The following is an 18,128-nucleotide window of genomic DNA, read 5'->3' on the forward strand; positions in this document are numbered from 1 at the left end:
TCAGTATCTTAATAACTTTGTTTTATATATAATCCCTATTTAACAAACAGTATCTATCTTGTAAAAAATTACAGCAAATTTCATTCAAAAGTAGTATAAATTAAATTTATTAATCTTCATCTATATATAACATACCTAACAGAAAAAGCAATTCCAAGGTAGTTGCATTGCATTTGAAAAAAATTAAACGTTAAGGTTATTTACATTGAATTAAAACAAAACTCATGGATCCTTCATTACATCTCGTGCAATCAACTCCTTCATAATCTCATTACTGCCCCCATATATAGGTTGTACTCTGGCATCAACATAAGCTCTTGCTATTGGGTACTCCCACATATAACCCCATCCACCATGCAGTTGTACACATCTGTATGCTACAGTGTTGTTCAGATCGGTGACCAAATATTTTGCCATTGAAGCAGTGCTTGTGTCTAGTTTGCGCTGATTATGTAAATCGTTGCAAGTGTCCACAAATGATCTTGCCACAGCAGTCTAAAAATTAATTTGGGATTTTAAATAATAATGAATTTGTTTTTTACCACCCCAAAAATTGGGTTGGTAGTAATAATAGTTTAACAAGCTCAGTCATAAGATGTATATACAACTAGAACTATTTTTAATTTATCTTAAAAACTTTAATTATAGCCTATATATATTTAATTTTTGTGTATAATTATTCATAATGTGCAAAGGCCAACTTCACAGCCTTAACATAGAGTAATATTTATTACCCAAACCAAAGTTGACTCTGGCAGTTTGGGATATTGTATAAATTATAATTGCCCGATAATTATGCTGCTGATTAAATGTTGGCTCAGCAAGAGTTCATACCGTTTATAGCACCTTACTTAAGGGTACTGCGACATAAAAGCATTGGTTATCAAACTTGGGTTAAAAACCAAGTGTTCCAACCACTACACCATGCATTACAACAATGTTATTAAAACAGCGTATTTTGAAAAAATAACATTACCTCTGTTTTAATCTCTGCGAGTTTATGTTGAATGGTTTGAAGTTTTGCCAAAGTTTTTCCGAAAGCTTTTCTCTGTTTGACATAATCTCGAGTTTCCTCAAACATGTACTCACAAGCAGCAATGCATAAGTTAGAAATAAGAAGTCGTTCTTGGGGTAGTTCTTGCATAAGTTGGTAAAATCCTTTATTAAATCCAGCCTCACCACCGAGTAAAGCACTGGCTGGGACCCGACAATCTTCAAAGAACAACTCAGCTGTATCCTAAATGAAACAGGTTTACAATTAGAATAAGCTATAACAGATAATCACATAGTTTAGCCAAACGATCAAGATAAAATCTTTATTTAAGTTAGTTAAAGGTACAGTTTTGAATTATATACAGTTAAAAACCTAAAATAATTATTAACAAGCTAGTATAAAATTATTTTTGTTGTATATATGTTCTACTTTGGGAATTATTTTGTTATTCTTACTGCATTAGCAATAAAAAAGGTAATTATAAAAGCTAATACAAATTTATAAAAATGTTGATCACAAATCTAATTTTTTTTATTTTACAGAAACTTAAAAGGAAAAACAACAACACAAACCCATAACAAAGTTGTTTAAAAGTTGGACAAAATTCAATTTCAAATTCTTGATATTTAAAATTAAATCGAAAGAATTAAATTCTTGACCCACCTGAGCTCTTAGTCCCATTTTCTTTAGTTTTTTTCCTTTAATAAATCCTGGATTATCTCCATCCACTAGAAACAAACTTATCCCATGTGCCGCGGATTTCGCGTCCTTGTCTGTAATGGCCACGACCACCACAACATCTGCCATCCAACCATTTGTGATAAAAACCTTGCTCCCATTGATCACAAAATCGTCACCATCTCTCTTTGCAAATGTGCGAACTCCCTGACAAAAAAAATAATTTTATTAATTATATTAAAATATTACGTTAATTCGTGGCTGGATTTAAAGTTACAACATTTTATACGAGTTGTAACTTAAAAAGGCTTTAAAAAGTTGATTTAACAACATTTTTACACCTGTAAATCACTGCCAGCTCCCGGCTCTGTCATTGCAATAGCCCCGATCTTCTTCCCAGCTGCCATATCGGGAATATACTTCTCAATCTGCTCCTTGCTTCCATATTTGGTGATGTACGGCATCACTATATCGGAGTGTAGAGCAAAACCTGGTCCGGAGCAATTCACGTAACCCTGCTCTTCGTGAACAATTGCCGCAGACAACCAATCTCCTCCGACCCCTCCATGTTCATCGGAAGTATTAACCCCTAGTAACCCCATCTCCCCGGCTTTTAACCAAACCTCGCGACTAACTTGCCCGTCTTCTTCCCACTGTGAGTGATGTGGGGCAACTTCCTCCTGGAAGAACTTCCGGACTGATTCTCGGAACATATCATGATCGGGAGTAAAGATTGATCTCGTTCCGATGTCCGTAAATCTTCCGGATTGAAAGCCTTCCGGTCTGAAATCTTGTTGGATCGCCGATGTTGTGCTGAAAAGTTTCTTGAATTGAGTTCCTTGTCGTACCCGACAGGCTGATCTTAATAACGAGGGAACAAACGCCATTGTCTTAAAATAATTAAAACTGCAAGAACAAAAGGTTTTAAGTTAGAGACACATATTCTAGAACACCAATATAGAATTCATGGAAAGCACGAAATTATATTTTAAAATTTAATATTTTAAAGGCAGTATAAGCCATGACAACATCAAGTTAAATTTAATTGAAAACGGAGTACAATAAATGCATGTTAGTTAATTGTGCGATCTTTAAGACTCTGTTTTGCTTTATTCACACATTTTTTAAAGTTAGCCGCATGCTCTGTACATTCTAGCACACGACCGGGGTTTGTTTTGTAACAATCAACCAAAACATCTCGAAGATGTTCACAAATTGGTTCAAAATTCGGCTTTCGAAATTTGTCTTCGAATTGTTTCGCTGTTTTCTCAAATTCTTCGATCGAAAGTTCGTTTAGTTTTTGATATTTTTGTCTTTCATTTTCTAGATCTGCTTTCCATTTTTCTGACAACTCTGACAATTGTCGTTCGCGCGAATCTAGAATCTCCTGCGTTTTTTGCGCGACTCGATTTGCTTCCTCCAAGCTCCGAGGATCGATTCTGTCTTCGGAGACTGGAGATATGTTTCTTTCTTTGCCGGAAAGTCGATCGATCAAAGCCGGGGATAGTTTGATTCCATCGCCCGTGCTTATAAAATCATCCCCTTCTTTTTCCAATGTCACTTCACCGCTTCCCGAGTTTCCCATAATGATTAATAACTTTAAAAATTGAAAGTAAATTTAACTGAAAAGGTCAAAAAATATTTCGATCGAAGTCCAAGTTATGCTGCATTTATCTGTTACGCATGAATAACTAGTTTATCCTCTACCCGTTTTAATTCTAAGGCAATGGACTTTAAAAAAGACTTTTGCAATTTATTTGAGTTATCAATAATGTTAGTGAACTAAGTAACTGATATCTTAGACTTGATCTAAAAAGGTATCAATTTGTTGAAACAATTAATATTAAATGTACTACTACCTGCAAAAATAAAGCACAAAGTTTACCAAAACGCAATTAGTGATATTTTAATAGATCCTTTGCACGACTTTTAAATTTTAATTTTTAATGTCAATAAAGTTTTATAATCTAAAATTAACTCAAACTAAAAATACGAAACAAAAAAACTTTTTTTTATTTTTTAAGTATCTTTATTTAAGCCAAGCAACAGCAAATAGCAAGTTATATAATCTACAAATCTAATAGGTATATCAAGTATGGTATATTATGACTTAAATGATCTATATAAATACTCTTGGAAGAATGGTCATCTTAAAACCTGGATCTTCCGTTGACCTCCACTTTTTCCTAAAATGAACGACCTTTTAATAATAACACATCTTAATTAGTAACTGCATTATACTGTTGTGTTGCTTACATTATCCCTCGTGTATTCCATATCTGTCATACGAAGAGTTGTGAAGAATGGCGGGAACTCTAACCCATTGTTATAGAGACCCTCTAAATAAGAATGATTTTAATAAACTTGATAATGATATGAATTAATTAGTTTTTTACACACAAATATGTGCAAGTAAATAATTTATTTATTTATAAATTCAATATAAAGTCTTTTAAAAATGTTTTTATGTTGAAAATTAGCTTTCTAACGCAAAAAACAGTTATGACTTTTAAATAAAACATTTTATAGGCTGTACCATTCCAAAGAAACCCCATAGTTGGTCCGATTTGATCTAACAATATTCTTTCCATGGCGGCTACTGGGACATCCCCTATGTTGCTACTCACTTGCGTCATCTCACCCATGACCTCATCAAGCCTCCAGAAAAATCTTGAACCTCTTGCAGTTTCGGTAAATTGGATAGTTACGTTCTAAAACAAAATAAAAATCAAGAGTTGCTTATCTTAAAACTGATTTTTTCGTATATATCTTAATCCTTGATGTAGGAAGGTCGAATGCGCGACCTAAACATAGAGTAACATTAGTTACTCCGACCCAGTCTCGAGTTGCCTGTGGCAGTTTGGAATATTATAAATTATAATTGTCTGATAATTATACTGCTGATTAAGTGCTGGCTCAGCAGGAGTTTATATCATTTATAGCGTCTTACTTGAGGGCGCTACAGCATGCGAGCAGCGGGGATTAAACCCACGACCTCATAGTGGTGCAGCAAGTGTTCTTACCACTGTTTTTATCAACTGTTTACCAATTTTAATTAATATTCACTATATGTCAATTGTTTTTTAATTATGACTCACTCCTTTCATTGTCATTGCGTTCTCTAATCGACCACCATCCATTATGACGAACATATTTATGATCCAGCATTGATTTGTGTACACGTTAGTGCTGTTGAAAGACACCATTGGAGGTCTGAGAAGCATTATCCTCAGCACCAATTGTCTGTAAATAGGTTTTGCTATCAAATGTGTAAAATTTTAAGTTATTCTATTTTAATAACTTTCTGTGTAAATACTTTGTAAAGTTTTTACAATTTTTTTTGTATTTCCTTATATATATATGGATTGAGCGATAAGATTTTAAATCACCTGTCTCCGAAACGTCGAAGTCCTGGCATAAATTCTCCAGCTGCAACAGTGTTCAACAACGGTTCTACATTAGATGGGACCTGAAAAATTACTGCAAAATTTTCACGAAAATTTAACATTATTATACCAATATACTAAAATTAAATTATTGTTTAAAAATATTTTCGTGATTTCAATTAATCTTAAAGCCTATGCAAACAAACAAACGAACCAAAGCTTGTGTTATGTTGACAATTACACCATTGTTAAGGTTAAGATATAGTGACGTCAGCATTGTTTGTGCGTGGAATCGAGCCTTGATCATTTGTATGTCATTGGTCGGGGGCCCAAAGTCTGGTAAGTCTTCGGGTTCCGAGTCGTAGCTATTTCAACGGATAAACAAAATAATTATAGCAAATATAACGGGCTGTTATGTTTATATAACTATTTGTGTTGCTAGTGTATGTGATTGTACATTAAGGGGTTATTTTGCCTGAGTAAAATTAATCTTTTTCTTTAAAAAAAGATTCTTAAAAAAATATGATTTACATGTAGTTGGGTATTCTCACTGGCGTTATCCTCCCGTTTATGAGGTACACAGCCCCGTATTCATCCATTGTTACGTCACCAATGATTGTCATGTTCATGATGAAGCCATTTACACCCAGCATGGAATAGATCAAAGGTTGATTCATCGTTAATTCGAGGTTCGATTTGAAACGCTCGTCAGCAAGAGAAATACAAGTCTAAAAATCAATTGTTGACACTTGCTTTAATCTATTGAATGTATCAACAACATAAATCTATCAACATCTTGAACGTGTCAACAACTGAGTTTAATTTTTGTTTTACTAAATTTTTCTCCTTATAAACTTTATGCAAATTTTGTTTATACTAATGGTTAAATATAAATTTAATATCAAACTTGAATTTATTTTTATTTATAAGCTTGTTATATCAAACCTGTTATCAAGATTGTATCAGAGATTAAACAAGCATTCTTCGGCCTAACCTATGTTTAACTACAGTTGTTGTTATGTAAGTAAAATTAAATCTAATCTTTAAATTTTTACAAACCCTTTCTTTAAGTTGTCTTCTTATCATCGAAACGAAAACTTGTTCGGTAAAACTTGGAGTAAACTCTGAGTTAAACTCGATAGTAATCGGAGTGAAAATTACATCACAACTTGGCCTTAGGAGCTAAAGAAATGTGTATTTAAAATATGATATTACACGTATGCCAAAACTGTGTAAATAGTTCTTCAAAATATTTTTTAAACATTTTAACACGTTCTATAAAAAGTCTATTTGATATTAACCATTAGTCTTCCGTCTACAATGTTAGTGCGGCTTCCGTAGAATATTTTCATGCCCGTTGCCGTTGCTTCAAACCGACCTGATCGTGAAATAAGGGCTCTGCAAAATAATATTTAAACCACAAGACAATTTTTAGCAACTTGACCTTTTAATGTGTAAGACTATATTTTAATGTTTTTATATCAATCTGTACGCGATACAAGCAGTTTTAAATGCTTTAACCAAGGCTTATATTGCATTAGTTTAAGGTTTTTTATTTTGTAGCTTTAAATTAAAATTGTTAGAAATACTTACACGTTGTTTACATTGAATGTAAACGACCAATCTCCGGTTAGATTAATTTGGGCGAAAGTGAAATTCGTATAAACAATCGCTGGTGAACCTAGGTCCCAACTAACTTCTTTATCGTCGGTGAATTGTACTGAAGTCGCTACCACACTTTAAAGAAAGTTATTTACATATTTAAAAGTCGCCATGGGGCAATATTTAAAAATATAAAAAAGCTAAATTCCACATGTAAATTACATTAAAACTGCGCCTGAATTTTAAAAATTTTTAAATAAATTTCATTACAACGCAACACAGATTTAAATGCATGTTATCTTAACTATTATAACATAGCATTAAACAAGTTCAAAGATCTTACTTGTTTAACGAATAATTTGATTCAAAAAGTTTTCCCACGTTGGTTGTAAAGCTAAAATCCCCAAGATTTATAAACTTGGACGGTTCGTTTGTCATCTGTGACTTCGGGACAAAATTAATGACTAAAAATACACAACGTTTTTAATATAACATAATTCTCATCATACACAAAATTTTTAATGGAATAGTATAACTAAATTTTTTTAAATCCGACTAAAACTATAAGTTTTACCCTAAAATATTTAAATTTATACTCAATGAAGTTAGTTACAATAAACTTAAAATATTAAAAACAATTCTAATTACGTGTTTCCAAAACTGGTCGGTTAATTCTAGCTTTAATTGTGGGTTTTTCTTGTGACATCACAATGTTGAAGAAACACATTATGGCGTACACAAAGTAATATATCTTCATCTTTGTTTAAATATCACTTTTGCAAAAAAATTCGGGTTTAACTAAGATCGACTGACTATACAGTAGGCTAATTAATTCTGATAAGAAGGTTCGATTATTTTTTATTTAAATACATTATTTAAGCCCACGGGGCTTATATACCTTTTTTACCACAAATTATTTTTAAGGACAGTTTAATCGCATTTTGTTCACGATTTTTGTTTTAATTGTTTGTTATATAATTTTTGGTTTATTTTAAGACAAACCCTGTTAGATTACTTTATTCTGCATGTTTATAAAACAAAATTGCGAGTGAGTTAAGTTTTTTTAAATATTAATTCCAAGACACAACATAAAATAATACAGAAATGTTTTTTTGAACGTATTAAAAGCAGTGCTTAAGCCTATATTTTTCTATATATTAACTTATCAAGGAAACATATCTAATGTCTAATATATTTTTTAAAACAATCACGTTGAATGAATAGAAATTAAACACTCTAAAAGTAATATTAAAATATAAGATTGTTTTCCGATTTTTTCATCAATTTTATTTACAGAAGCTTTATAACCCAAAGAGAAAAACTTGTGTTAGTATATTATACTTGTGTTATTGAAACGCATTAGTATGACAGGTGACCTTTGTTTAACCTTGAGGAAAAGGTCATCTTAAAACTTCATCATACCGCTAACTTCAATTTTTTCCTAAGAAAATAAAATTATTACTGAGAACAATATTTATAAACTATTGCATTTAAGTGTTGCCTTTTTAATTTTAACTGTTATTGTTAGTTACTAAATTGCAAATTGGTTTTGGGAGCCGGGCAGAAGTTAGAATTGTTTAAACCTTACTCAAGGATGCCACCATGCGTTTGGATTTATACCCAGGGTTTTATGAAGCAATGTCTATTTTTGTAGTTAAATTTAAAAACTTACATTATCTCTTGTGTATTCCATGTCTGTGATTTGGAAAGTTATAAAGAAAGGCGGATACTCAAAACCATCTTTAAACAGAAACTCTAAAAAAAAAAGAATTTTTTGAAATTATAAAAAGTTAAAAATTTATAAAGGGGTCTACATGCAATGGGGCTTGGTGGATAATATGTAACAATCCCAATAGTAGGGTGGTCTATCAACAAGTCACTGTAATGTCGTTGAATATTTAAACTTGTCTTAAAAAGCCTACTAAAAACCTTTTTCAAAATATTAGTTTAAATAATAATTCCTTAATTTTTACCATTCCAACGAAATTGCATTGTGGGTCCAACTTGTTCTGACAACATTCTGTTCATGGATTCTTCCGGGACATCCCCTATGTTGCTCTTTAATTGCGTCATTTTACCAGTGACGTCAATGATTCTCCAGAAAAATCTGTCACCTCTAGCAGTTTCAGAAATTACGATGGATATATTCTTAAAGTTGGATAATACTTTTCAATAGCTGATTTTATAAAACTTTATAGTTTTAGCACATTAAAAAAAACTTTTGTTTTAGTTATGCAATATTTGTATTTATTACTCACAGAGGTCATTGTTATTGCGCTCTCAAGACTTCCATCTTCCATTATGACGAACAATTCCATGACCATACTCTGTAGCGCGTAGAAATAGTCGCTGTCAGATGTCACAACAGGAAGTTGGTCACCGTTTACCATCACCATCAGTGGTCTGTTAAACATAAAAGTTTTTAAAACTTGCAAAAATTTTTCTAAAATATGTATATATATTTTTTTTCATAACCCCCTAAGGGTATAGGTTTATGATATTTTATTGGGTAAGAGTGTGCGGTTTGGGACGTCTCTAAGCTATCCGTAAACGCCGGGCTCAAAGGCGAATATAAATACTGATAGTGTGGCAATGGTGCAGCTCAAACTAGAAACCTTTTGCCTCGTAGTTCGACGCTATGACTGGGTTACCACACTACCAGTATTTTCTAAAATATCAATTTTTAAAACGAAAATTTGTATATAATAAACTTTATTGGACGTATTTTTATGTATGTCCAATTGAAAGTCTTGAATCACAGGCAAAATTTAGTTAAAAGTTGTGATCATATTACGACAATTAAAATCTCGACCATGGGGCAGGCTATCAAAGATTTTCTTAGTAACTAGTGAGATTACAAGGCAATACCGAGTACTTGAATTATGACTGATAATAATGTTAAATCTTAACGATAAGATTTTAAATCACCTGTCACCAAATCGTTGTAGCCCTGGCATCAATTCTCTAGCAGCAACTGTGTTTAACAAGGGCCCCAAGCTTGATGGAACCTGTAAGGGACAAAAAACGATGATTTTTAAAAAAATACAGTGTTATCTTCACACTTTAATAATGATACACAAACTTAAAAGTCTGATTCACATTAAATTGATTTTTACTCTTTACTTAGTTACTCTAAGTGTTTACGAACCATTTCTTGGGTAATATTCGCCGAGGCACGTCCGGTAAGATAGAGTGAAGTTGCCATAGTTTGTATCTGAAATGGAGTTTTAATCAATTGAATCATATTTGTTGGTGGGCCAAAATCTGGAAGCTCCACGGGATCATAACCAAACCTAAAAAAAGACTTAATTAAATTCAAGATCCTAAATATTACATTTATTTTTTGTACAATTATTGTATATTTAGAATTGCAACAAGCGCAAGGTTTTATTAGTTATCCACTATATATATTACATACAATATTATCACAATTATTTTTTTAACGATTACTCGAAATCAGGCATATCTGCAGGCTTCGCTCTTCCATTTAATCTGTACACAGCTCCATACTCATCCAAGGTGATGTCTCTCATTGTCATATTCATTATGATGTCATCATGGCCCACTAAGTTAAAGATTACAGGTCTGTCAAATGTTAACTCCATGTTTGAATTGAATCGTTCGTCCGCAAAAGAAATACAAGTCTATAAAATATAAATTAATGAGCTTGTTTAAATATATCGTATATGTCATTGCATTGATTGTAATACCGACAGCGTGGTGTAGTGGTCAAAGCACTTTCTACACTATATGAGGTTCTGGGTTTGATTCCTAGATATCTCATGCTGTAGCGCCCTTAAGTAGACGCTATAAAGCGGTATAAACTCCTGCTAAGCCAGCACTTAATCAGCAACATAACTATTGAGCAATTATAATCTCTATAATATCCCAAACTGCTACAGGCAACTCGAGACTGGGTTGGGGTAACTAATGTTACTCTATGTTAAGGTTTAGTAATTAGGATCATTAAAAATAAATTTATAAAATTTCAAACCCTTTCTCTGAGTTGTCTTCTTAACATTGAGACGAAAACTCGTTCAGTGAAACTTGGAGTAAACTGTGAGTTAAACTCAAGCGCTATTGGAGTGTTTTGTATCTCGCAACTTGGTCTTAAAACCTAAAAAGTAATAAATGTTCTTAAAAAAATGTGACATCAATGTTTTACAGGCTAGCACTAATCCTTGACAAAATCGATAAGTCGACAAATATTATTACAAAGAAAACAAACGTTGAAATATTTTTCTGACAACGTTTGCTAATTTTTTAAGTATTATTGTACCATCAATTTTCCATCTTGAACATACGCAGTATCTCCAAAAAACATTTTCATTCCTGAGCCTTTGGCGTCGAATCTTCCAGATCTTAAAATGATGGCTCTACAAACATTAGTTAGTTTTAAAACTTTATTGTTAATATATTTGTGGCCTGTCAGAAAGGCATGGATAGAGTCTAAGGCTAGCAACATGTTTAGAAGATTTGATTTTAATTATTGTTATATTATGGGTTAGTATAGAAGACTTTACAACCTAAAAAATTAAAACAATTTTCTAGTTCTTGGGGTAAAATTGTAAGTTTTTAGCATTTTTCATTTTATATATAGTTTTGTAAAGAAATTAGCCTTTATTTGATTTTTAATTTAAAAAAATTAGTTAAATAAACTTAAAACCTATTTAAATACTCACTCTCCGTTCACTCTTAATGTAAACGACCAATCTCCCGTAAGATCAATTTGAGCAAAAGTAAAGTTTGTGTAAACTGTAGCTGGTGTGCCTACATTCCAACTTATTTCTTTATCGTCGGTAAATCGAACTGAAGTCGCTACAACGCTTTAAAAACAAAAATTTAAAACTTACAATATAAAATTTAAAAAAACTCAAAATCATATTTTTTAAACGTTTTTTTAATTTTAAAAATTACAAAAAAAGCAATTTTTAATAGGTTTATGGTATAACATTTACTTGTTTAAAGAATAAATTGACTCGAATAACGTTCCCACGTTGTTTGTAAAGCTAAAATCTCCAAGATTTATAAACTTGGACGGTTCATTTGTCATTTGCAATTTTGGAATGAAATTAATAACTAAAAGTACAAAAACTTTAGTTTTAAAGAAAGAATACTAAAAATTACTTTTGCAGAAAAAAATAAATTTTTATCCACAAAACTTTAAACTGTACTTTAATAATTTTTACACACTATTTTTATTTTTAAATATTTAAACAATTTTTTATTGAATAAATTTAATAATTCCTTACTTGTTTCCAAACCAGGTCGATTTACTCGAACTTTTAAAGCAGGTTTCACATATGACGTCACAATGGTAAAGAAACATATTGATACGTATATAAAGCACAAAAACTTCATTTTTAACAAAATAGGTCTTCCTACAATCTTAAGTTTGCAATTTTAATAAATTTAACTTATTCTTCTGATAAAATAGTTAAATTGTTTTCAACGTAATGCTTAGTTTAGGCCCAGAGGGGTTTTAATATTAAACCTTTTTTACCGCAAGACATTTTTAATCTAACTTTGTCACGAAGTTGTATTTGATTAATTATTAACTTAGTTCAACTTTAAACTTAATTCCCCAGAAATGTGCAGTTTAATTGGCAGTATAATCTTATTAATTTTTGTGTTTATTTTGATAACATGGCAAGCAGACGTTATTATTCCAAGTAAAGTTTAAAATTCAAGTTTTTCTTGTTTTTAATTTAAAACGAAATTTAAAGGACAACTTTAACAAGAAATAGCTTAAAAAATTTTTTGGGTTTTTAAATTGTCTTTTATGACAAAATATTAAGAAAAATTATTTATGTGTTTTTATTAAGCAAAAATATCAACAAAAAGCAACTGCAAGCACGTTTTTTGTACTTTATACTTTCTTTCAAACTTCTTATATTTGAAGTCGTTTTAAAATTTGATCATTCCATCTACTTCTATTTTGTTCTGGAATAAAAATACTATTGTTACAGTTGACAACACCGTATTAGACAATATGCATCAGCAGGCGCTATAAATGGTATGAACTCCTGCTGAGCAAGCACTTAAACAGTAGTATAATTATCCGGCAATTATAATCTATAATATCCCAAATGCCACCGCAACTCGAGACTGGGTCGGGGTAACTGATGTTACTCTATGTTTAACTCGCGCATTCGACGTTTCCACCACAAGGATAAAGATATATACTAAACAAAACAAAAAATTTAAGCTTTTAATTTATTTAGGTCTTTTGCTGACCTGTTTTTTTGTTGTTTAATTTTTCAAAGTTATACAACATGATAAATGGGATAACTAAGATTGGCGTTCTAACATTAAAGATGCAACTTAAAGCTTTAGATAATAATGTTTAACGCTTTGCTTCTACTTACTTTATCTTTTATGTAATCCATATCTCGCATTTGAAATGTTGTAAAAAATGGCGGAAGTTTAAAACCGCCTTTGAACAAATACTCTAAAATTAAAAAAAAAATTAATTTTGCAAAGACAAAATCTTGTTTGAATTGGTATTGTTTAATTTAAGTTTTCATGAACTTATTATGCGCGCAGTTAATAATGTTACTTGTTAAGCAAAACTAGTCAATTTTTACCGTTCCATAGGAACGCTATAGTTGGTGCAATTTGATTCGACAACATTCTATTCATAGATGCTTCAGGGACATCCCCTATGTTGGTACTAATTTGCGTCATTCTACCGGTGACGTCATTGACTTTCCAGAAAAATCTTTCCTTTTCGGCAGTTTCAGTAAATGCGATAGATATGTTCTACAACATAAGATCGTCAATGTCTTATTCCTAATATTGTAAGTTAAAAACCTCGCATATTAGGAATGTTATTTGTTTCTTTTAATTTTTGTTTTAAAATATCTTAATTATGACTTACAGAGGCCATTGTTATTGTCTTCTCTAACCGCCCATCTTCCATTATGACGAACAATTTCATGACCATGCTTTGTAAGGCGTAAAAGTAGTTGCTGTCGAGGGAAACGACGGGAGGTTTGTCGCCGTTAACCATCACTATCATTGGTCTATTAAACACAACAATTTTCAAATCTTGAAATATCAGTTTTTAAGACAAATTATATTTTTAACAATGAGTTAAACAAAAATTAGATTAAAAAAACAATTTGTACAAGTTAAGTATACTATATGAAAAATAGTGAAAGTATTTTCGGCTCAGGGTTTAAAATTTACGGTAGGCTGTGAATAGTATTACATTTTACAATAAAAATTAAAAACTTTTTTGGGTAGATTAGAAAAATAATTTACCTGTCACCAAATCGTTGAAGCCCCGGCATTAACTGCCCAGCAGCAACTGTGTTTAGCAAAGGTTTTAAGTTTGAAGGAACCTGTTGAGATATAAGAAAGTTTTTGTTTTAAAGTAACGTTAATCACCTGTGTACTGCTTTTAAATGACTATTTATATCTTGTCAGGGTCCTTAATAAGCAATGTCATAATGTTATGTTTGTATAAACATATGAATTCTTGCTGTTATAAGCAACTTAAATATAATTCTTTTTATCGAATTTATAATACAAGCGATATCTTGGTGTGATTCACATTAATTTTCATGCTTAACTTATAAATTATCAAGATTTATACAAACCATTTCTTGCGTTATATTTGCCGATACCCGTCCGTTAAGATAGAGTGAAGTTGCCATAGTTTGTGTCTGAAATGGAGTTTTAATTAACTGAATCTCTTTCTTTGGAGGTCCGAAATCTGGCAAGTTTTGGGGTTCAAGAACAAAACTAAATTAAAATTTATGTATTAAGAAACTGTAAACAACTTTATTTCAATGATTAAAGGCAGTCTATTTGGCAGAAATCCAAGTGTTTAATGCACCAATATTATTTTAAGGTATCACCTTTATTATTCACAATTTAATTTATGTATTTGTATTATATAAAAACATTTTACTTATAATTTGGCATGGCTGCTGGCTTCATTCTTCCATTTAGAGTATACACAGCTCCATAATTATCCATTGTGATGTCAGTTAACGTCATGTTTATTATGATGTCATCATAACCCAAAAGATGGCGGATCAAAGGTCGTCCGACTGTTATTACTTGGTTCGATTTGAAACGTTCTTCAGACAGAGAGAAACAAGTCTAAAAATGAATTGTTAAAGCTTGCTTAAATCTTTTAAGTAAATTAAAGAAGGTACTAGCAGTTCAAAACTTTATTTTTGTTAATTGAACTGTTTAATTTATGTAAAATCTACAATCAAGCTAATGAAACAAAAAATTAAATATTTACTAACCCTTTCTCTGAGTTGTGTTCTTAACATTGAGACGAAAACTTGTTCAGTAAAACTTGGAGTAAACTCAGAGGTAAACTTGAGCGATATCGGAGCAAAAACTATATCGCAAGTTGGCCTTGAAATCTAAATATTTAATTAATGTTAGAAAAGCAACTTTATGGTAAAAAACATTGAACAGTTATGATCGTAATTGTCAAATAAATAAAACAAAACTAGTTTTTAAGCTAAAGATAAACAAATAAAATGACATTTTTCTGGTAAAAAAAATCTGTAGATTTAAAAAATAATGCAAGTTTTATTTTACCATTAATCTTCCATCTTCGACGTAAGCAGAACTTCCGTAAAGTATTTTCATCCTTGAGCCTGTAGCGTTGAAACTTCCAGACTTTGAAATAATATCACTACAAACATTTGTTTAAAAAAAATTAAAGGTGAATCACAAAAAATAAACTTAGATAAAAAATTTGAACCAAAAGCAAGGACACTGTTTTAAAATACCATTTTAAGGTAAAAATAAAGAAGATGAGCAGCGTGATGTAGTGGTAAGAACACATGCTACACCACTCATAAGGTCGTGGGTTCAATCCCCACTGCTTTCATGCTGTAGCGCCCTTGAGTAAGGCGCTATAAACGGTATAAACTCCTGCTGAGTCAGCACTTGATCAGCAGCATAATTATAGAGCAATTATATTCTATAATATCCCAAACTGCCACAGGCAACTCGAGACTGGGTCGGAGTAACTGATGTTACTCTATGTTTAAGTCGCGCATTCGACTTTCCCACATCGAGGATAAAGATATATACAAAAAGATATCCTATACTTTTGTACTATTTTTTACAAAAATTCGTCTTAAACATTACTTACTTTCCCATTGCTCTAAACCTAAAAGTCCAGCCTCCAGTTAGATCAATTTGAATGAAAGTGAAATTTGTGTAAACAACCGCTGGTGAACCTAGGTCCCAACTTACTTCTTTATCATCGGTGAATCGAACTGAAGTCGCTACAACGCTTTAAAAACAAAAGCATTGTTACATATTAAAATTTTAGAATTTTTTTTATTGATAAATTACACAAAAACTTATACAAATTACTGTTATTTTGTTTTCCAATTTTAACATTAAAAAAAATTATTAAATATAATATTTGATACAGAATAAAAACTTTTACTTGTTTAGGGAATAACTTGATTCAAAAAATGTTTCCTTGTTGGTTGTGAAGCTAAAATCTCCGAGATTTAAAAACTTGGAAGGTTCGGTCGTCATTTGAAACTTCGGAACAAAATTAATAACTAAAAATATTTAAAAAAAATAAAAAAACTTTTTTTTAAGTTGCAAAAAATTTAAAACTTAATTTATTACATTTTAAAAAATATATTTTTTTTAATTTTCTAGAAAAAATTTTTCCTACTTGATTCTAAACCGGGGCGATTAACTCGGACTTTTATTGCAGGTTTTTCTTGTGATGTAACAATAAAAAACATGCATACCGTGACGTATGCGACACAAAATACCTTCATATCTACAATGGTTGTCCGACAAAATTTTAAAATATTAAACTTTAATTTTTTGTTTTAAGTTTATGCCGTATTTCTAGGTCTTTATCGTATATCATATCGTACTAAATAGATTATGTAAGTTTTTGGGCTATATATATATGACCTAGTTGAAGCCTAGAGGGTTTAATAGGTATTCTACACCTTCAGTAAACTCGCTTTGTTTCAACGAAAGGTTAATCGCATCTTGGTTGTGGTTTTTCTTATTCTTTTGTGTTAGTTTTATATCGAAATTTGGTCAACAAATTCGATGTAATCTGCGTAGTAAACGTGTAAAAGTGGTCTACATGTTTTGTGTCTAGAAATGCTATATCTGGATTAAAATCTTATATTCAAATTTTCTGGAATTTTTTTTTCTTGGGTCTGCAATTGTTGTTGACGTCACTTTGTTGGTGACGTCGATTACTAAGAAAAAAATTTTGCTTTAAATTTATTTTAAATTTATCTAGATTACTGTTATTTGTTTAAACAAAAATATACCCAAAAAATTTGCTAAAAAATGTTATTTAAATAATTTTCTAACAACCCCTTTCTACCCCAACTGTTCTCTGAAGATAATTCTATTACTTTTCAAAAAAACATTAGCCTAAAATTTTGGTAAAATGTATTTTTTATTAATTTGCGTTTTTGGGCAAATAACTATAATAATTTTCGGTCATAAATGATTTTCGGTCAAATCCAATAATTTTCGGTCATACACTTACAATAATTTTTTTATGTTTAAAATTTTTTTACAAATAAACTTTATATTAAAAGTTTTATTAAAAAAGTTATTTTTCTATTTTTTTTAGAACAGGAAATGTTAGTTTTGGTAGCAAATATTTTGCAATTTTTATCAACGTTAATCTAGATTTTATCAATAAATCTAAATTGAAAAACAACATTCTTTACTTAAATTTAACCCTAGGTTGTGTGTTTATATGTTTATTGTATGTTTACCGTTTTCAATATATCAGTGGTTCTTTTTTATTACTTAAATATTTTAAAATGCCAAACTTTTCTTGGATTATATTTACAAAATAAAACTAATTATGGTTCGAAATCTTAGATTTCGAAACATATTGTTATTGTCATTATACTTTTTATTATTATTATTATTTTTATTAATATTTTTATTCTTTCTAGTTTTTTTTGCTATACCAAATATTTTACGTAAAAATGTTAAACTATAAAACACCATACCAATCATATCTATTTTTACTTTAATTGAACACATATACAGCAGATAAAAGAAAGTTTAAGAAGAAAGTAATATACAAAAGAACTAAAATTAAATTTTCAATAACAACTAATATTGATTTAAAAGTTTTAATTGGGCCTTTGGTTTGTGATCATCCCGTTCACTTCAGCTTTGACCTGTGGCATAAAAATACAACATTTAGTTAAAATAACCGGCAGCGTGGTGTAGTGGTAAAAACACTTGCTACACCATACATGAGGTCGTGGGTTTAATCCCCACTGCTCTCATGCTGTAGGGCCCTTGAGTAAGGCGCTATAAACGGTATAAACTCCTGCTGAGCCAGCACCTAATCAGTAGCATAATTATCGGGCAATTATAATTTATATTATCCCAAACTACCACAGGCAACTAGAGACTGGGTCGAAGTAACTGATGTTACTCTATGTTTAGGTCGTTAGGTCGACCTTCCT

At 30.8% G+C, this 18,128-nt stretch overlaps 3 protein-coding genes across 3 annotated transcripts; all 3 read right to left on the minus strand.

The window, feature by feature from the left end:
• Window positions 1-78: 78 nt before the first annotated feature.
• Window positions 79-2,690, minus strand: LOC145742708 (long-chain specific acyl-CoA dehydrogenase, mitochondrial-like). The gene is made up of 4 exons (XM_082560490.1): window positions 2,014-2,690; window positions 1,658-1,879; window positions 977-1,237; window positions 79-495 (listed from the first exon to the last, which is right to left on the minus strand). The coding sequence occupies exons 1-4, from the start codon at window positions 2,557-2,559 to the stop codon at window positions 223-225; spliced, it is 1,302 nt and encodes a 433-aa protein (XP_082416616.1). The 5' UTR covers window positions 2,560-2,690; the 3' UTR covers window positions 79-222.
• Window positions 2,580-3,331, minus strand: LOC145742711 (MICOS complex subunit mic25a-like). Its single transcript, XM_082560492.1, has one exon. It carries the CDS (start codon window positions 3,255-3,257, stop codon window positions 2,745-2,747), a length of 513 nt encoding a protein of 170 aa, XP_082416618.1. The 5' UTR covers window positions 3,258-3,331; the 3' UTR covers window positions 2,580-2,744.
• A 9,142-nt stretch (window positions 3,332-12,473) lies between these two features.
• LOC145743479 (uncharacterized) lies at window positions 12,474-16,501 on the minus strand. The gene is made up of 12 exons (XM_082561445.1): window positions 16,334-16,501; window positions 16,094-16,214; window positions 15,791-15,934; window positions 15,229-15,325; window positions 14,925-15,047; window positions 14,579-14,772; window positions 14,265-14,409; window positions 13,927-14,006; window positions 13,541-13,685; window positions 13,248-13,422; window positions 13,029-13,111; window positions 12,474-12,603 (listed from the first exon to the last, which is right to left on the minus strand). The coding sequence occupies exons 1-12, from the start codon at window positions 16,440-16,442 to the stop codon at window positions 12,568-12,570; spliced, it is 1,452 nt and encodes a 483-aa protein (XP_082417571.1). The 5' UTR covers window positions 16,443-16,501; the 3' UTR covers window positions 12,474-12,567.
• Between the last annotated feature and the right edge of the window lie 1,627 nt (window positions 16,502-18,128).

This window comes from Corella eumyota, chromosome 2, assembly GCF_963082875.1.
Source record: "Corella eumyota chromosome 2, kaCorEumy4.1, whole genome shotgun sequence".
NCBI classification, from domain to species: domain Eukaryota; kingdom Metazoa; phylum Chordata; class Ascidiacea; order Phlebobranchia; family Corellidae; genus Corella; species Corella eumyota.